The 21,682-nt window shown below is 41.0% G+C and overlaps 1 protein-coding gene across 3 annotated transcripts in view; it reads right to left on the reverse strand.

Moving 5' to 3' along the window:
* FGFR2 (fibroblast growth factor receptor 2) overlaps positions 1-21,682 on the reverse strand; it is a 133,192-nt gene that overhangs the window by 16,480 nt on the left and 95,030 nt on the right. For all 3 annotated transcript variants that reach the window (XM_054982606.1, XM_054982604.1, XM_054982605.1), the window contains 4 exons: positions 15,890-16,041; positions 10,779-10,900; positions 6,045-6,155; positions 5,049-5,239 (listed from right to left, as the gene is read on the reverse strand). In XM_054982606.1, coding sequence (XP_054838581.1) covers positions 5,049-5,239; positions 6,045-6,155; positions 10,779-10,900; positions 15,890-16,041 — 576 coding nt within the window. The remainder of the gene's footprint in view (positions 1-5,048; positions 5,240-6,044; positions 6,156-10,778; positions 10,901-15,889; positions 16,042-21,682) is intronic.

The following is a 21,682-nucleotide window of genomic DNA, read 5'->3' on the forward strand; positions in this document are numbered from 1 at the left end:
AAAAAGCTGACGGAGTGCTGAGGAGGGTGAGTTAGATCCATACAAACTAATCAGCTTAAGGGAAAGGAGAGGGTGGTGTAGAGAAGCAAACAGCTCAAATGTGATAACAGAAGCTCAAGAGGAAGCCACAGCAGCAGGATGCAGGAGTGGGGGGGGGCAAGGATGGGAGCCAGAAGAGAGGAGAGGCTGAGTGGAGGCCTTGTTGGAGGGAAAGTCTCTCACACCTATTGCTCATTCCCAGTCTTCCGCCCTCCTTCGCTTCGGGCCACATATAATCCCCGGTTCACAAACTCGCTGGCACTGGCAAGGGCAAGAGGCAGCTGAGTGAAGATTAAAGTTAGCTCAGCCCCAGACTGCAAACCAAGCACCTCTTGTTTTGCACAACTGAAGCTCCCCCCCCCCCAACCAGGGCTGCCTGCTAAGCCAAGCCTGAGTTCTTTGGGGGCGTTGCTTGGACAGAGGCTCCGGGGCACAGACGGCGAGCGCGCGCACTTGCACCCCACAACCCCAGCCCTGCCCGCCTCCCTCCCGCTCTGCGCTCTGCTTTCCCTGCTGCCAGCCAGCCAGGTAAGCTGGGACACTTCGCTGTACAGCCACCAAATGCTGAAATGTTAAAAAAGGGGGGGCAGACAAAGCAGTCTGAGGAGAGAGGGTGTGGTCAGATCCGCACAGACCAATCAGCTCCCGAGGAAAAAGAGAAGGAGGGGGAGAGAAGCAAAAAGAGGACAAAAGTCTTCACACTGGCATTAATCGGGCCAGCTGCGAGTTGGCAGCGGGTTCAAAATAACTTCGTGGTATATCCGCAGGGGGAAAAATCGGGGATACCGTGGACTAAAAGTGGCACTGTGTCCCATGACTAGCTTGCAAGTGTGAAACCTCTGCAAACGTGACATGAAACAGGTGTGGAAATGCTGTAAAGTACAAGTGTGAAAAGTCTCCAAGTGAACTCCTGCGACAACTACACTTTTACTCCTGGAGATGGAGCCATGAAGACAAGTCAATATAATCCAGACGTTCACTGTTTTCTCAAAATATTAATTCCTTCTTACTGTCCTTAAACACAACCAGTACCAAACAAACGTTGCTTACTGCCAGCTAAATGTTATCCCATGAAATTTTCAACACCTAGGCCAGCAACTAACCACTTGCAAGATGGCCATCTAATGCCACATCCCCAACTATTGCACTAATAATATGATAAACAAAATGAGTTGCCTCTTATTCTTTATCACTATCTTCCATCCAGTGTTTGCATGACTGACAATGGATCAATTAAGAAAAAGGCTGCCTATAATCATAAGACAGAAAGCCAATTCTATCAAATAAAATCCCCTAATATGCAGGGATGAAGTAAACTCCTCCCCGTCCCTTGATATGAGATCTGGCCGGACAAAGAATCAAAATCCTCTCATAATACTGCACTTCACGAATACACACTCATTTTTTTTTCCACAAAAGAGACATAAATTGACATTGTAGTACATCATGTAAAAGAAAATTTCTCAATGAGAGTATGGATGAGGACATTCATCAGTCACACACCTACAAAGTGTCATCCCAGCCACTCTCTGCATTCACTGACTGCCAAGCAACGCCAACTGCAAGGTCCCCTTCTGCCTCTCTTTTTTCTCAATAATGGTAGCAACTTAGGTAGCACCCTGCCACCACTGTCACTGTCTGATGCATACACAGCCTTTCACTATGAGTATCATGGTCATGATTGTCTAGGGATTTCAGCCACAGCCCTTTCCTTCATGCTGCTTCCCAAGAGGAGTGCTCCTCACAGCAAAGTTTTCCCCCCAATTGAAAAAGGAGACACATTTCTAATTTTTCTTGGGAGAATGGCACTGGGTGAAAGGTACTGTCCACGGCTGCTTTAAAAAGAGAAAAAAATCCACTGGCAGATCTCCTGCGTCTTGCTTAGTTGTTTCAAGTACAGCACCATTTGTGATATGAGCTGCTTAGTAGCAAATTCTCATCTCTTCCACCATCACAATAATGTGACCAGGTCAATATGAATCAGAACTAACTTGCTCCTGAATCAGAAACAGAGCTGACTTTGCACTCCCATCAACAACATATCCAGTCAATTAAGTAGAACAGGGCTGGTTAAGAATGCCTTAAATTTTCTTGTGTTATTCAAAAAACAATGTATAGCTATGGGTAATATGGGTCTCCAAGGAACGAATGTCCAAGTTTTACTCTTTCTGCTAGTTTTCTCACCAAGCAAGTATTTTATGAGTAGACAAGTAACAAATTTGTTCATGGAGTTTTCTTTTTTTCCTTCACCCGCTATCAAAACCCAGTAACATGCAATTCTCTTCGAACCTCTAGAGATCTGAATGGATCTCTTTTTCATATTCAGTCAGCTAGCTAGGTATTACTCTATTCATTTAATAAGGCAAGATTCAAGGTTATGTATTTGTTGCCTGCTTGGCGAAACAGCTCTCACTTTATCCACATGAATATTTGAATCTATGCATCCCTAAGTTCATTTTGTGACATTTTTTTTGCTGAAGACTTAATTTTTTCCTGACTTAATTTTAACAGAACCCTTAATAAGCATAACTTTGTGCTTTGATTACTCATGTATATTTGCACCCCTGATTAAATGCAGTGCGTTTGCAGAATTTTTATGATCAAGTCTGCTTGTAAAAAGGCCTACTAATACTTTTTTAAAAGCTGAAAATGCCATTCAGATTGCTAAACTGAAAACTTTGCAGTAGAGGTGGTCATTTTGTTCAGCACTAAAGGCTACTTGCATTTGTTCATGCCTACAGCCACAGAATTTGAAAATCTTTCTATGAACATGGGGGATGATTTTGCCACACCTTCTGGAAGTGTTCTGCAATGCCACATTAGCAAAGAAAAGTAGACACTGGCCTGTGCCTGGTATTTTTACATGACTGAAAATGTCTTCTCCAGCTTCCAGTATCAGCTAAGCCAATCAATCATCCTGCTACATTTTGTATCCTACCAAGTTTAAAGCCTTCTTCCAGCCTAAGAAACCTTTATCCAAGGGCTCTTCTGCCAGAGAAAAACTTCTTAAACTGGATGAAAGCTGCAGACTTTGCCAAGTGGAGTTGTAAGTTGCAAGCAACCAACACCAAATGGTCTAATGCTTTGAGACAGTTCCTTAAATCTATGAGATAAATTTAAAAATAGTAAGATTTGAAATAATAAGATTTGCACATGACTTGCTTCCTCCGAGCCCTTTGGTGATTACACCATCATTGTTTTTACACAGCAGTTATGAAGACTACAAACTTACTTTATTACTGCTGTCATTTTTATCACTGTTGATAATACTGGATTGGTTCCAGTATGTAAATACTATGTATAGGATCATTCCTGTTCAACTGTCCCGACAGTAAGGTGTGCCTCCCCTAATTCTTGGTCTGTCAAATACCTACACATTTAATGCAATATTGAATAAATCTGATCTGCATAAAAACCAAAGCATTAATTCTAATTTTTCAATTCCTTTGTGTGTGGGGGGGTAAAACCTCTGGGTGGTATATCAGATAGACAATTGTACTTGGTTTGGGGAAAAACAGGTTCCAAGCCCTGCTTACCATGAAAAAGAGAGTAACAGTCACTCTCCCTCTCCAACTAAAATACCTTTTATAAGAATGTAAAAAAAGCCCTGCTGGATCAGGCAAGTGATCCATCTAGAGCAGCATCTTATTATTTATTTATTTATTTTATTTATTTTCGATTTTTATTCCACCCTCCCCTCACACAGTGACAAACCAGTTACTTTGGAGGGCCAACAACAGGGCATGAGGGCCTAGGCCTTCCCTTGATGTTGCCTCCTGGCACTGGTATTCAGAGATTTACTGCCTGTGAAGATACAGGTTCCCTTTAGTCACCATGGCTAGTAGTTCCTGAAAGATCAATCCTCCATGATTTTGTCTAATCCACTTTTTAAAGCCATCTATGCCTGTGGCCATTACTACATCTTCTGGCAGCAAATTCTACATTTTCATGAGTCATTGAATAAAGAAGTGTTTCCTTTTGCCCATCCTGTATCTACTGCCCCTGAGTTCTAGTATTTTGGGTGAGAAAGAAAAAGTTATCTTTTTCCACTCTCCCTATCTCACACATAATTCTATAAACCTCTATCACACCCCTCCTTACTCATCTATGTTCTAAACTGAAAAGTCCTAGACTCTTCAAGCTTTCCTCAGAGGACAGGTGTGCCAAACCCCTAATCATCCTGATTGCCCTTTTTGGTACTCTTGCCAGCTCTGTAATATCTTTCTGAGATACAGTGATCATAACAGATCCAGAGGAGTTAGCCGGCTGACAAAGAGAGTGTGGTTCTCAAAATCTTATGCTACAATAAAGTTGGTTAGTTTTAAAGGTGCTACTGGACTCTTTACTATTTAGGGACTAGAATGGCACACAAGTTTGTGAGAATAAGATTAGGAGAGGAGAACAATGTAAGCTGCCCAGAGCTTCTTGAAGATATAAATGTACTTAATATATAGATAAACGGTTGTGTTGGGTTTTAGGTGCACTGGGCCTTTATCCAAAATCAGGCAGATTTAGAGGTAAAGTGTAATTCCACTCCTTCATCTCACCTAAATTCTACACAGCTAGAACTTGAGACAACTGTCCCACTTTTTAGTATACAATGCCTTTCACAATTTTCCATTCCAATTCAGCAATTTCCTATAACGGCTATAATGTCAATTTTCTATAACTATCTCTACTGCTATACCTATAATCAGGGCTCTTCTCATCCACTGCAACCAAGTGAGAAGATCGACACATGCATCCCTTGATGAGTGTGGCTCTCTTCACTGAAGTGAATGCAGAAGCTTGCATATGCTTGAGCTCCTAGTACATATTGTACAACTGAGATGGCTCTGGATGAGAATGCCAATATTTCTCATCAAATTTCAAAACACTGATTCATAAATGTGACAAAGATGTCAATTGGCAGCACAAAACTGCCTTGGGCATCTTCTTATAGTCTGCAAGTTATACGTTGCTCACCTCTGCCTTGAAAAGCAAGAAATGTTTTTATAGAACTGACTTACTTTTTGTGATGCCAGGTATTCCATGCCTCTTGCCAACTGATATGTACATGAAACTAAGTCTTTAAATGTCATCTGCTCTTCAGGTACCCGGTTAATATCAAATGAATATTCCATTCCTGGTGGTCGCCGGGCTCTCAGGTACTCGCGTAAATTCCCTTTGGAAGCATATTCCACAAGTACATACAAGGGCCCTTTAAGTAGACAAATACACAAGAAGAGAATGCAAATTAGAACATATGTGTTTAATGCCGTTTTACCTACAAAATGAAGAAAAGAATCTAAATTTCTGATTCATGAAAGACATACTCAGCAAGCAATTATTATGTAGAATGACAGCTCAACATCTCATCCCAACTCCATGATATATGTTTCAATCTTCATGCAAACATAGCATCTGTCTTTCCCCAACCCCAACACCCCTGAGCAACAATACTGTATAATATCTAAAGCAGAGACCTAAAGCAGAGTATAATATCTAAAGCAGAAAAGACAGAGCAAGGAATAAAGAAATTCCACAGAAAGGGCAGCCTGTACTTATATGCACTTCCTAGCTCCACTGAGGGATCAAGCTAATATTTCATCCAGATTTGGCCTTCCTAGACAATTTTTACCTATCTCTTGCCTGGTGTTTAATTACAAGAGGAGAAAAGCAGGCTACATAGAATAAAGGAGAATTGAATGGACAATATTAATCCATTTATTCTTTAGATTGGAGGGAAGTACTGTATAAAAGAAGGGAAATAGAAAAATATACCAATATGTCTAGTACTGCATAATAATTCAATGCACAACTCACTGATGGAAAAAAATGCTGACCCTAGCTTCTGTAACACTTCTTCAATGCAAAATGCTACCTCCTGAATTTTTTTACATACAAATAATTTCAAATCCACCAGCTCCTTTCTGCTCTCATTGAAAAAATCACCTATTTACAATCTCATTTGCTTTTCACTTTCACATATACTATATAATGAGTATATTAATCTCATCTCTTACCATCCTGAGTGCATGCCCCAAGAAGATTGATAATATTTTTGTGCCTCCCAATCATCTTCATCATCTCCATTTCAGACACCAGGTCAGACAGGTCTTTTTCTGTAGCATCATCTAAAAAAAAGAAAAGAAAAAAATCAAGATCTGCTCACATTTTATCTAGTCTACCTGCTCCATTCACTTTTTCTTCAGTAACCACTGCACTGATCCCTTAGAGCATTTCTAACTGGTGAAATGAAATTAAAAGATCAATAAATCATGGAAATAAATGCAGGATTTGATATTCTGAAGGACTCTTTTCTTATTTTCCTACTAACTTCACTATCAAGGCCAGTTTTACAGTGGTCTGTCTGTGACTATTTTGTTAGAGATCATTTATCAGTAGGGGTGTGCAGTTCGGGAATCCGAATCCCGAAAAAATCCCGAATCACCCTGATTCGGGGTGATTTGGGGAATCCCAAATCGATTCGGGAATCCCGAATCAGCATGCCCCGAATCGATTCGGGGCAATTCGGGGCAGCATTTTGCTTGCTTTTCAATGGGAAAAAGCCTCCCCCAGGCTTCTCTGAAGCCTGGGGGAGGCATTTTCCCACCGAATCAAGCCAAAATTGGCGGAGTCCTTCCTCTAACTCCCCTCTAACAACCCCCCAAGTTTCAGACCGATTGAACATAACATGGCCCCCCAAACCAGGTCCCCCTATCCTCGCCTATAAAAGGGCATAGCTTTAGGTTGCTGCTGCTAATCTCCTATTTTGTGCTTGCTGCTGCTGATCTCCATTATTTCCTATGGGGAAAAAATGAAGAGGCAGGCTTCCTTTGCCAGGGGTGGCATTTTACATGCAAAATGCCCCCCAACCCTCAGGGGCCCTTCTCCCACCTTTCCTCCCACCCCCCACCAAGGCTCAGCCGGCTCCCACTTGGGAGGGCACTTCATGGCCTCCCTAAGTAGGTGACCTTTTCTCTACTACTTACAGCTGGGGAGGCTTGTCTTGCCAGGGGTGGCATTTTGCATGCAAAATGCCCCCCAACCCTCAGAGGCCCTTCTCTCACCTTTCCTCCCACCCCCACCAAGGCTCAGCCAGCTCCCACTTGGGGGGGGCATTTCATGGCCTCCCCAAGTAGGTGCTCTCAGCCCCCAAAGTCCACCCCCTACAGCCCCACACAAACCCAATTCTCCCCAGCTGCCACACAGACCCAAATCCCCACATTAGCCCCTCACAGACCCAAATCCACCCCCAGCAGCCCTACACCCATAACCCCAGGAACAGGCTGGCCAGCCCTCCCCCTTTTTTCCCTATGCTGGGAACTTCTAAACTCTCTTTCCCAGGGCAATTCCGCACAGTCCAGGGATGCCACAATGGTGGGCAAACTTCTGAGTGCCAACTTGTCCCTGGGAAAAAGCACCTGACCTGACACACAGACAACCACCCCCTGACACCCCCACCTCCTACAGAGATGGCTGGCCAGCCTCCCCATTGTTCCCTATGATGGGAACCAACTGCACAACAAAGAATAAAACACGAACAACACAAAATACAGTTTTTAAAAAAATATTTTCTCCCTTTCAAAGTACAAGTAGGCAAAGCATTATGACACATTACACCAGCATTCCCCCACACAGAAAAATAACACAACTCTCACTTAACATCAGAGAATCACAAAAGCACAATTCTTGTCAAAAACACTTTTTTTCTTTAACTGCTTCAGGTTACACAGTAGGAGGGCATAACAGGGCATGATAGCAGTGTACTACACAAAATAATACAACCCACTTCACCGTTTTTGACAGCAATTGTGTTTGGGTGATTCTCTGATGTGAAGTGAGTTGTTATTTTTGTGTAGTACACTGCTTTCATGCCCTGTTGTGCCTTCCTACTGTGTAACCTAAAGCAATTAAAGAAATAAAGTGCTTTTGACAGCAATTTTTGGGGTGATTCTTTAATGTGAAGTGAGTTGTGTTATTTTTGTGTAAGATACTGCTGCCATGCCCTTTGGTGTGCCCCCCTGCTGCGTAACCTAAAGCTGTTCAAGAAATAAAGTGTTTTTGACAGCATAGGGAACAAAGGGGGAGGGCTGGCCAGCCTGTTCCTGGGGTTATGGGTGTAGGGCTGCTGGGGGTGGATTTGGGTCTGTGTGTGGCAGCTGGGGGGGAATTGGGTTTGTGTGGGGCTGTAGGGGGTGGACTTTGGGGGCTGAGAGCACCTACTTGGGGAGGCCATGAAATGCCCCCCCCAAGTGGGAGCAGGCTGAGCCTTGGTGGGGGTGGGAGGAAAAGTGGGAGAATGGCCCCTGAGAGTTGGGGGGCATTTTGCATGCAAAATGCCACCCCTGGCAAAGGAAGCTTGCCTCTTCATTTTTTCCCCATAGGAAATAATGGAGATCAGCAGCAGCAAGCACAAAATAGGAGATTAGCAGCAGCAACCTAAAGCTATGCCCTTTTATAGGCGAGGATAGGAGGACCTGGTTTGGGGAGCCATAACATGGCCCCCCAAAGTCCAATCGGTCTGAAACTTGGGGGGTTGTTAGAGGGGAGTTAGAGGAAGGCCCCCACCAATTATGGCTTGATTCGGTGGGAAAATGCTTTTCCCATTGAAAAAGCTTTCCCGAATCGCCCCGAATCGCCAGCGATTCCTGAATCGGCTTCTCAATTCGGGTATACCCAAATTGGGAAAGCCGAACCACTGTGCCTTTGCACACCCCTATTTATCAGTCCTGGACTCCTGACCTGCCCCATAGGGGAAAAAAATCAACGGAAATGACACATACAGTAACAAGCAGACAATAAAACTGCACACGAGAACACACGTGGTAACAGTGTCACATACATAAAACAATCCCTAAATAAGGCAAAAAGGTGGATTCCAAAGTCGTACTGAATTGGTTGGTTAAAAAACCTGGTTCTAACATGAAGCTGGTTCATATTTAATTTGGCCATCCTTATGCAGACATTATATAATATAGTCTTAGTTAAGAATACGCACTTATATATGAAATACTTCAGTAATCAAGAAAAAAATACGGGTCAGCTAGTAAACAGCTCAATCTGTCTAATATCCTAACCAACCATGATTGGGAAAGCTCAGTGGTGCCTTTTCTTGCCACTTTCTTTTACCCATTGCACACACCATTCTTTTTTGTCCAGCCAATTCAATGCATCTCTCAACTGGTCTGTGAAATAAAATAGATCTTTTGTATCCTTCTCTGTATCTGTGAAGTACATTCTGCTTAATTAGTCATCACTAGCCAGGTGCGAGAGTGTGAAGAGAAGGCAGAGACTGCAGAAAGATTTTCTGTGGTCTGTGCCTCCTATTCTGAATGCATGAGGATAAGAGAGATGGTGCAACTGAACAAGTTGGAATTTCTACATATGTCACCAAAAACACAGTTAGTTGAAACCAAAAGCTAGGTACAAAACAACATTTGGTGGGAAGTCTACATATATTATACAAAACAGGATATTATTGTTTAAATGGGACATTAAACAAGACATTATTGTTTATAAACTGTAGTTTATTGTGATGTCTGAATGTAGTCATTAGCAAGATGTATATGTGATTCTTCTATAGTTTTTCCAGCATTTAAGGGTTTGTATTTCTGATTATCCCATTTCTCTAACAGTGCACTAAAGTATGGACTAGAGATGGGCGCAAACCGAAATACGAACCGAAGTTTGTGACGAACCAGGCCGGTTTGTGGTTCGCGAACCAGCAGTTCGTCAGAGCCCATTTCTGACAAACCGCCACAAACTTTAAGCTGGTTCGTTTGGTTCGGTTTTTTGGTTCGTCACTGCAGACAGCCTGGCACCAATCAATCCATTTCCTTGGCAACAGGGAATGGACTTTCTGCAGACCTTCTGCTGACCTGGAAGTGGCCTTCTGCTGGCTCAGAAGTGACCTTCTGCTGACCCGGAAGTGATGATTTGCTGACCTGGATGTGACGTTTTCACAAACCAAATGAACCGGTTCATGAACTGGGACAGGTTCGTGAAAATTTGTGGTTCGTGAAATGCAACGAACCACAAACCGCATGGGTTTTTTTTCTGGTTCGTGCCCATCTCTAGTATGGACTAGGCTCATACCTAATGATTTATATGTCACACAACAGTCATATTGAATGGTCATTTCCCCCCCCATAAGCAATTTTTAACCATCTCGCTAACACTGTGCCTTGCTTTCATATAGGCAAAAAAAACTTATACAGGCAAAAAAATTGAAATACAATCAGAATTTGTTTCTGATAACAAGTGTTAATCAGCTCAATTACAACCATGTCCTGTTGAATTAATTTCCGATGGTAGCAACTCAATGTTATCCTACGTTTATATTTGACTTTTATACATATTTGTGTGTTCTCTCCCCTCCCCTCCATCCTCTTTTTTCAAAATGTATAAAAGAAAGACTGGATCCAAAACAACCATTTATTTTCTGATGCAATTTATGCTCCAGATGCCTTTGAAGAAGGAAGTTTGAAAAACTAGAGCACATAAGTCTCCCCTGTGGATCAAATTGTGAGACAAGGAATAAACAGTCTTTCCAAGACTTTGACTTGCTTGTAAATACCTGCTGCTAAGGATAAATAGGCTGTCAAATGCCCTGATTTATACTGCAAAACTGCTGAGGGCTGAGGTCAGCTCAATGAACTTTAGCCCCCTACAGTTACAGAGTTTAGATGCCACAAAAGAAACATTCTTCACAGAACCTGCCACCTTACTCAATCTCCCCCCTCCCCCAATATTACCTTTCAACATTTTCACTGCCACAGTAACGGCTTCTTTTGGTCTGTCTTTGTCAATTCCCACTGCTTCTGCCATGACAACTTGACCAAAGCATCCTTCCCCAAGGGGCTTCCCTAGTGTTAACCTAGAGGAGTAAATAGGAGATTAGCACACAACATCTGACTAGAGGATAAAGTTGATGAAACTGAAGAGCTAAAAATAAAGAAACTTTTTAACAACGTGTTTTGATTGCAGGATATGGCACATGGCAACAGAAAAAGTATTAGTACATTCCAGGGTTTGTGCAGTTCCAGTCAGTCTGCTAAAGTTTGTACTACTTGCATAGCAAAATGTACCCAAATATGTATAGGAATAAGAACATTACTTTATGGCTACAGTAAGATGTACAGTTTTCTCCAAATATAGCACATTGTTCTAAGCAGTTATAAAGCCCCAAAAGTAACAGTGCAATCCTAAGCAGTTACACCCTTCCAAGTCCACCAAAGTCAGTGTACTTAGAAGGGTGTAACTCTTCTTACGATAGCACTGTTAAATATTTAAATGTATACAACTCTACTCTGAAACTTGGTTAGTATTTCCCTCCTGTTTAGGGCACAAGCTGGCAAGTTTGCTTGAATATGCTTGTCTTCTATTCTGCTTTAATTAAACTGGAAGCTGGCAAGATTTAGGTACTTTAAAAGTGATAGCAACATTCATGGTATCTTTTAAATATCAGCAGGTCATACAGTATAAAATCTGAAGCACTGAAGATTAAAAGTATTTTTAGTAACTATTACATGAAGTTCATTCTTCTTTCTAAAGTGACCTGCTTTATTTGAGAAGGCTTACTAACCTAAAAACCAGCTGCAAAGAGTCAGAGCCCTATGACAAACCCACAAGACAGGGCAACAAAGCAGTGTACACAGCTACAGAGTTGTCAAAAGACTTTCAACAACAGCAAGATAGGATACACCTGACTGTTTCAGAAGATGCCATAGGAGTGGATTCTGCTACACTGTTGAGCACAATGTAGATGCTGATGAAGCAAGAGGACTTCTACAACTGTATAACAGAACACAGAACCATTCTAAACACATTTCAATATACCCATTCCTTGTGAGAGGATATCTGCAGTTAGGCAGCTAGATTTGACCACTCTCTCAATATTGATGGCCAATCCCCCACTCCCAAACATTCTTATCTAGGGTTTCCAGGTCTCCCTACCCCTCACCCGCCGTGTGGGAGGTCTGGCACTTCCCACGCTCAGCAGAGGGCAGAATTGAGGCTGATTCGGCCCGAATCAGGCCACTGCAGAGAGCAGGAGCATTCCTGTGCTTCACAGTGGCCCAATTCAAGCTGAATCGTGGGACACGGAAGTATGGCAAGGTGACGCAATGTGCCTTGGAGTGCTCCTGTGCTCCACAGCAACCGGATTTGGGCCAGATTTGGGCCAAATCTGGCCACTGCAGAGCACAGGAGTGCTTTGTGCTCTGCTGCGGACTGATTCAGGCTGAATCCGTCTCAATTTGGTCCTGAATTGGGTCATGTGGCCCAGGAGCGCACTGCACAGCCTGGGACCACACCCCGGGAGGCACATTCCCCCCCCCCAGATGGGCAGGTAAGTGGGCGCAGGGAGTGGAGGGTGGGAGCAGGGGATCCCCCACCCCCACCGAGGGACTGGCAACCCCAATTTTATCCTGTTTCTGAGGTTAAGGCAGTAGGTCTTTTCTGTTAATTAGTCATCATTTTTAAAGAGGGTTTATACAGGTCTTCTACTTTTTACTCCACAGATTATCAATAGGGGACATTTTTTGTTTATCAATAGTCAGGGAATAGACACAGCTAATTGTCTTAATGATTGCAGTGACTTTACCTGACCAAAAATAGGTAGTAGCTGGGTTGATCTAAGGGGGAAAATCTCAAACCAACAATTTTACAACCAACCAAAATAATGAGTATATTCTTTTGGGTTCCCCAGAACTCTTCATTTGGCTGTATTAAGTACAAAAAATAAGAACGGGGAAGAGAAGAAAAATATTTTAGGACACTTAAAAGGGCCCCAAAGACTGAATTTTTAAAAAACACAGACACAAGAAGGATTGTAAACTTAATCTGATTATATGGTACTGGGGGGAAAAATCAGTTTTCAAGATATCCCAGAGATTCCCATGATAAAAATGCTTGAAAATATAAATGCCTGCAGTTTTTCAGACCCCACCTCTCCCCATGTGCTACCTGAAACACATAGGGTTTGTAAGGATGAAAATAACAAAAAACCCTCAGAGTTCATATTAAGGAAGATGAAGAATGGTTTTAGATCATGTATAATTTAGCAAGTAAGCATAAGGTACACTGGGTAACAATTCTATTGGTGTGAGTACCTGTAAACCTCTCCCCTCCCCTTCAGCAAAATCTGATAAGGAGATCCTGAGAACATTTAGCTCTAAATGAATTTGGAATAAAGAATATTGTTCCTGCCTGTGCAGCTGCAATATTTGTTTTCTTGCATATTTATTTGCAGTTGTTGGATTACTCTCATTATTTCACTCTGCCATAGAAGAAGGCAGACAATATTGCAACTGAAATCTCAGATTATGAATTACGGCCCATATACTGCACAAGTCTTGCCCAAGTCTTGCACAAATTATACTGATTCATCCGGTTTAAGAGAAGTACGCAGCATTTTCTTCCACAGAAAATTAAGTGTCTTTTGGCAAAATGCCACAATTGGTAATCAAATGGGATGAGTTTAAATAGATGTTTACTTGGGGGGAAAGCTTTCAGTTTAATCACACTAATAATATGAATGCATACTTTGGGGAGTAACTGTTATGTAGAGCGCATACTACTTTGACGATACACAAAGACCAAAAAGGGTCGTATGTTTTATGCTGAGATCATACTGCATTTTCTCTGAAACTAAAATTGTATTTAAGAACTTGGCAGAGAGCAAACATTTGCATTGGAAAATGGTTAATTTATGTGGTCTTGCATTTCTAGTAGGAGCATAACAATCCTGTCATTGTGTGACTGCACCCCCCCTCCAATCTAATAAAGTGCTCTTAAATAGCCTTCTTTCATTACGAACCTGCTCCACCCACATTTATGCCGAATGCTGTTTTTAAACGTTTAATGCTCTAAGATTTTCCGCATTAATGTTTCCCCTAAGGAAATGGGCTGACAGAATTAGTATACAGACCCCCACTGTTGACTAGAACCTTGCAGGTGGCAAGTGAAATATGTATGGCACCACTTGTCACCCACCTAATTAAGAATATTTCCATAAATGCATAAAAGGCATTTTCTTTCTTTTTTTAAAAAAAGCCCAAATCTCAAAAGAAATGGTTTCAATTTTTTTAAGGATATTTTCTAAAATTCATGTAATGACTTTTTCTATAACTTAAATTCTGAATTTAAAAATGAATCTGATTTAAATCTGTCTCCTATTTGACTGTATGGATACTGCATTTACCCAAAAGAAAGACAGCTTGAATGTAAGATGATGACTCTAAAAACATTTACACACAGTAAGTTTTTATTACTGAACGCACTTGCAACTTTTATGTAAAAGTAAGATACCCCCTCCTTTTCTTAACAGCTTGAAAATAGGACTAGTCTTCCTTTTGGGTAAATACTCTATTACATTTGTCTATGTATATTCTTTATAAAATAGTCATAAAGCACAAAGCCTTGTTAGACTTTCAAGTGGGAAACCATGTTGGCCTGCTGACAAAGAGAGCTCTGACTCTCGAAAGCTCATACCTTGGAAATCTAGTTGGTTTTTAAGGTGTTATTGGACCTGGATCTTGTTGTTAGACTTTCTCAGCTTATTCAGCCAGTATAAGGGTAAACGTAACTACAATACATATAAAAACACAACTCAAAGTTCCCTGAAGGTTCAAACAATAAAAGGTTAATACTGTTAAAATTACATCTGCCTTCTACACATTGCACAAGATAGTTTATTTCCACCATTTCAGCAAAGTGTGGCAGTGAGGAAAGCCTTGCTAATGTAACAGAACCTCTTCAGTACCCCACAAATCAGTCCTATGCACAAATCACCATATGAGTTTTCTGAGACTTTGTGCTGGCATTCCAAAAGATGAACACAGCACATGTTCACAATCAACACTGAAGCCTGAAATCATTTTTGGCACAACACAGGCATGACTCCATATGTACCATTGCACACTGAAATAGATGTGAAAACAGGCTCTTATTCATGATTCAGATTATGCCCCACTATTTCAAACCAAGCTAACATTTAGGGAACTGCTACTATAAATTAAAAATGTATAACATCAGATTTCAGAATTAGCTATAACTGCTTTAGACTGAGCTAGGGCTGCCAGGTCCCCCTATCCTCCAGGAGGGAGGGAGGGGCCCTTGCACCTACCTGTTATGGTGCCTGTTGCTCCCGGGCCTGTGCGATGATATCACTTCTGGGAAGTGCTGTCACTCTGCAGGTCATGGATAGCCCCAATTTGGGCTCAACTGGCCTGGAACAGGCCGCTGCAGAGAATGGGAGTGCTCCCACGCTCTGCAGTGGCTCGATTCAGGCCCAAATTGGGCCAGATCGGGCCTGTGGGAGCGCTCCGCACCCCCCGGAAGCATGCCCTGGGAGGCCCATGCTTCCCCCGCCAGCTAGGTAAGTGGGGGTGGGGGGTGGATGGTGGGAGCAGGGGATCCCCTGCCCCCTGTGAGGAAATGGCAGCCCTAGACTGGGCCAGTGTGTACACCAAAAAACAAACTACTTCTGGCTAGGCCAAAACTGATTTCTAGGAACTGCATAAATCTTGCATAGACTATTGGTGGTGATTACTTGAAATGGACTCAAGTCCCAGGCTAGCCCCAACAAGGAAAACAGACATAGATGCTTCACAGTGAAATCCTATGCAGAGTCACTCCAGTCTAAGCCTAATATGTAAGAAAGTATAAGCTTTTATACACATTACCATAAATCTGGAAGTGATCCCGTTCAGAGCCATAGGGTTATCATATACTTCAGATTTATATGTGGAAACCTTTCTATGTGAAGATTCTGCTTATTTGATGTAATAGTCTTAGAAATTACCAAGAATGGACTGAAGTTTTCTTGTTACCAGAGGCACTGAACTTGAAAGAATTCACTTACTTATCTCTGGGGAACTCCCATTTTGGATCTTCTGGCAGTTCATACTCGGAAACTCCAGCCAACATTGGAGCATCAGTATTGGAGGAGAGACGTGTGGTTATCCTCACCAATGGTGTGTTAGAGTTCATGGAAGAACTAGAGTCTGCAGACACCTGTTTAGTAGAATACAAGATGCAAAAACAAGAAGATGTAATTTTGGCCCAATTATAGAAAGCTGGCCATAAACAGAAACCAAGCCAGTAAAGAAATGGTATCCAACTACAGAAAAGCTGAATGATGCAACTACAGTCTAAAAATATAAGGTTTTGGAAATTTTGAAGTCATAAAAGCAAATTTGGGGAAAACAAAATATATACATCACTTTTTTCTGATTAAATGTATGGTTATTTTATTGCTTTAACTGAAAAAGCATCATTTATAAATTAGCTTATAAAATTATACTATTCAACATATTTATTGAATTTAAAAGTAGAATGTCCTTAAATTTTTACAAACAAAATTGCAAATACACCCAGTAATAGAAATAAAAAATTGAAAACTATTGCACCCTATCAGTACAATCTTGAGTTGAGTTACTCCACTCTAAACCAATTGATTTCAATGGGCTTAGACTGGAGTAAATTTGTTTAGGATTACACTGCATACTACTTAGTTACATAGTTCTAAAGATCAAGAGTAGAAGACAAGGAACAATCCACAAACAAAAGGACTCTGTATGTAAGGCTGTCAATGTCCAGGTGAGGCATGGATCTCCCGGAATTACAACTGATCTCTAGACTATACAGATCAGTTTCCCCAGAAAAAAGTGGCAGCTTTGGAGGATGAACTGTATGGCATTATACCCTGCTGAGGTCCCTTCCCAAACTCCATCCTTTCTAGGATCCACACACACACTCAATATCCAGGAATGTCCCAGCCAGGAGCTGGCAACCCCTACCTGTATATGCCTCTCAGGAAATAACAGCATCCTCTAAGTGCAGAAATGTATCTTGGATGTGAGTGTTGTATATGTCTATAGTTTATACAGGAATAAACCTCTAGATTGTCTTTTTCCTGGGCTCCCCAAAATTCTAACGTTTCCATTTCCCCGTGTCTACATCTCTACTGCAGGTAAGTATAAATGCAGAGGTATAATACATTTCTTCTAATTTTTTTGCGAATTAATTATATATTAAGATAACTTTGCTATAGAACAAAACTTTAAAGATGTTTATTTGGGAAACTGATTTAGTTATTAATTTTTCCTCAAATGAATTGTTGAACAGTCTCTCTCTCTCTCTCTCTCTCTCTCTCTCTCTCTCTCTCTCTCTCTCTCTCTCTCTCTAAATATAAGCACAGCTATTCTTTTTAAAGATCATAATTAAACTCATTACGTTCATCCGTACTTAATAGTACTTACTTACAGTATTTATAGTCCATGCTTTAAATAAATGCTTTATATAAAAATTATCATAGAAATGACATATTCATGCAGAAAATTATTTAAGTTGTTTATAACAAAATATTAACAATAACATTTTGGTTGAACAACTGTAAATAAATGCTTTATATAAAGGACAATGTGTCATTATGAAGAACTTGAATAATTTTCTGCACTAAGATGTTATTTCTACAATATTTTTTTTCTATTTCGCTGGTTTCTAGTTCTGAAGGTCAAAGAAAGTTATAACACTTTTCTAAAACACAGGTTCTGTTAAATCATGACAAAATTAAAATCTCTACTAACCTTCACATCAAAATACCAGCTTAAGCTGGGCAACTAGAACAACATAAATAGAAAATTCTTATAGAACATTTGAAATATATGAATTTTTGGATATGGTACGTTAAGTAGAAATAGTGATTGACAAATGTAGAGCAGACACCAACAGCTTATCCTATGTATCATAGCCGGCTACAACAGATCAACACAATCTAACTGATTCTGATTCTAAAACAAATAGGATTTTTTCCCTATCTACCATTTTTTCCCCAGATACTGAAATTCTTTGCTGCTCATCACCTATTACTTTGCTTGCAGGAGATATGATAGTTCTCATGATATATGTTTCCTTTATCACTTAACAAGAAATATTTGAAAATCACTTGATTATTTTCCAGCCCAAATTGAGGGCCCAAGCATTATTTCTTTGGGTCTAATCTGACCTTATAACATTACCTCCACCCTCCAAATTCCATCTCCTAAGTCAGTCTGAGTTATGGAAGAACAAAATTCTATTTTAATGAGAAATGTCAACTATGGATAATATAATGGAAACAGAATCATAGAATCATAGGGTTGGAAGGGACCTCTAGGGTCATCTAGTCCAACCCCCTACACAATGCAGGAACTTCACAACTACCCCCAGATCCAGAGGAGTTAGCCGTGTTAATCTGCAGTTACAAAATAGTAAAGAGTCCAGTAGCACTTTTAAGACTAACCAATTTTATTGTAGCATGAGCTTTCGAGAACCACATGCATCTGACAAAGAGAGCTGTGGTTCTCAAAAGCATATGCTACAATAAAGTTGGCGAGTCTTAAAGGTGCTACTGGACTCTTTACTATAAAGGAAATAGACTTTCTTCAGAGACAGGGATGCCAGGTCCCCCTACCTTGAAACTGAGGGGAGGTCTCCTGGTAGAGAGTCACCACTTTTCTTCTCCATGCATACACATTCTACAAGGACCCAATGATATCAGTGAGGCCACTTCTTTAGGTGTCAGTGACCCAGTTCTTTAGGAATCGGGACAAACATAATGTTTGTTTGGGGACATTTCCTAAAGAATCAGCCCCAATGAGACCCTGTCACTTCCTGTTTGAATCAGAAGTAATAACCTTGGGCTCATGTGGAATGTGTCTGTGCCATTCTACCACATGCTCTGACCAACCTCCCCGCCCCCGTCAACTAGGTGAAGGGTGGTGGGTGGCAGCAGGATGGCCTGGGGGTGGAGGATGACCTGTTAACCTGCCTCCAACTTTATTTTCTGGTTAGCTGCAAAGCAATCAGGATGCAGTTAAAAATGTACAGAAATGGAACTACAACAGATACCAATGAAGCTGTCTGAAAATGATTGGTTCTTGATAACTACAGAAGAATCAATGACTGGGTCTTAGCAGTTGTTCCACATTTTTCCTTTTTTGGATACCTGCTCCAAAGAAGCCAGGTGTATTCTGATTAAGCGAAATTGTTCTTCTTTCAACTTTTCCTCAATCATTTTCTAAAATAATGGTTTGTTGGTTTTGTTGCTGACTTGAACTATTGCTGAGATCTCACAGATAAATCTTGAGAGCAAGGTGGACACTATTTTTTGTGCTGAAATGCAAACAACAAAAAATCTCCAAGATCTTATCTTGTGAGAAAGGGGATGACAGAGCATGTTGGAGATCAGGGATCCCATTCCCCAGTGGGGGTGGGGGATTCTCCACTCCCAGCCTTCATCCCCTGCCACTGCTTACCTGGCTTGTGGTGGGGAAGGGCAGAGGGAACAGGCCTGGGAGGCATGAAACCTCCTGGACAAGCGCAGTGGGTGTGCGCCTGGCAGTAGGCATGCTCCCACTGTATCTCTGATTAGCCCATTGCTGGCTCGATGACACTGACGTCACTTCTTGGAACTGCCAGTACCAGGAAGGAGACTCCCGGTAAGTGCCAGGTCCTCTGCTCCCACCAGGGACCTGGCAACCCTAATGGAGATTGTTCACTTGAATCTGCACTAGATTTCAACAACCCTCACGAGTGAACAAACCTGAGTGGGAATTTTGATTATTAACCCAACTTTGGGGGAAAAAACCAGCCCCTCATTAACATAGGCAAGATCAATTCAAATCAGTTCGCAGCTGAAGGAGACAGGAGGCAGTTTGGACTACTTTAGAATGATGCTTGGCCAACATCAGCCACTATTTTTAAAAATAGTGAATTATGACTGCTTCAAAGAAAATACAGATTCTTTACATGATAAGCCAACAACAACAAAATTCTTGTTTCTTAGTACAAACTGTAGTTTGTACTAAGACTGTCAAATTTTGTCTTAATTAATGGAGATAAAGGGCCCTGGTGTTCTCTCAAAAAGGACTGTAAAGTTGCCAACCTTCAGCTGGGACCAGGAGATCTCCTGGAATTACAAGTGATCTCCAGACTGCAGAGATCAGTCCCCCTGGAGAAAATGGATGCTTTGTGGGTGGACTCTATGGCATTATACCTTGTTGAAGTCCCCCGCTTCGTCAACTCCACCAAACCTCAACTTCAACTGGACTCCCCAAAAATCTCCAGGAATTTTCCAAGACAGAGTTGGCAACACTAGTAGACATGCTCACATCTCCGAATGTAGTACTAAAATTCAGTCTTGGAATTGATGATAAGAAACTAGAAACGGTAGAATAATAATTAAAGTAAAGTAAGTGCTAAGTAAAAATGTGGGTCAAAGAAGTTAAGATTGCCAGCTCTGGGTTGAGAAACTCCTGGAGATTTTCTCCGGAGGAACTGATCTCTGTTGCTTGGAGATCAGTTGTAATTCCAGGAGCTCTCCAATCACCACCTCACAGCTGGCAACCCTAAAACAAACTGGGATCACAGTTCTCAAGGCCTCACAGAAGACTGCACTGAAACAGCACACTTAGAACTCCAGCTAATGAAACTAAAGGACCTGTCCTTAGAGAAGACACATTTGGAATCTTAAGAGGTTTGTCTTTTCCAATTTGAGGAATTTAGCTTCATATTCTTGCAAGGAATGATCTTCCAACCAATATAAGCCCACCCCCAGCTTTTAGATACTGGTTTTATAAAGTATAAAGTTTATACTCCAGCAAATGCTTACAATAAAATGACACTGGTGAAAGACCATTATTTTAATCTTCCGAAATAAGTGCAAGATACATATTTCAGAACTAGTCAGGTTTCCAAATCCAAATTTCTGGCTTTGTTAAGTTCTATAGCAAAAGTGGTGGCCAGATTGATCTGGTTTTTCTACAAATGTTATATTAATACCACAATGATGTTGGGAGGCATGAATTGTTCACAAATGATATCCTATTTATGCTATGCCTTCATGGCATGAAAACTCAGGAGTGTACAGAAAGTGAACTCCTTCAACCCTCTGCTTTTATTGTTTAAAACCATCAACCTCCCAATGAACTATAAATGTCACCTGGTTTAACTCTTCATTAAACCAAACATAACTGAGTTTTTTATTTCACTATCCAAACACAAAAGCAAGGGAGAACATTTTGTACTTTTTATTTAATGGAACTGACAAATATATCTTTACTGCCAAACCTTTTCCAAGCTTTAAAAAGAAACAAAATTCTCAGGAATAAAACTTCCAAAAAGTGCAATATATCCCAATAAATGCCCATTCAACTTATCTAGGAACACATACCTATTAATTCCTTCAGATTTGCAGCAAAACATATAAAACTTTAACTCTTATTGTACATGAAACAGTTACTTCTAGGAATGCAGGAAACTTGACGAGTCTGCAGACCTTTTGAAAACTAAATTATCTCTTACCACTCCACTTGACTTACTATTTTTTTAAACTGTAAAATAAACACCTACAGAAACTATGTAATGAGCATATTTTGTAAGAATAGTTATAATAATTTCCACAAATGAACAAACCGTGAGTAGTAAAATGCAGAGCCATTGTGAAAGTTACCAGCAGATGCCAGAAAGTTACAGATTATATTGCTCAGAGTATTCCTGTACATGTGTCAAAATATAAAAGATGGAAACTCCTCAGTAAATCTAGGAAAAGGTAAGTCATGTACCAAGTTTTAATGCAAGTACTTGCTTTACACATTATTTTAAATGTCTTTTA

Source organism: Eublepharis macularius, chromosome 6 (genome assembly GCF_028583425.1).
Source record: "Eublepharis macularius isolate TG4126 chromosome 6, MPM_Emac_v1.0, whole genome shotgun sequence".
Lineage (NCBI taxonomy): Eukaryota > Metazoa > Chordata > Lepidosauria > Squamata > Eublepharidae > Eublepharis > Eublepharis macularius.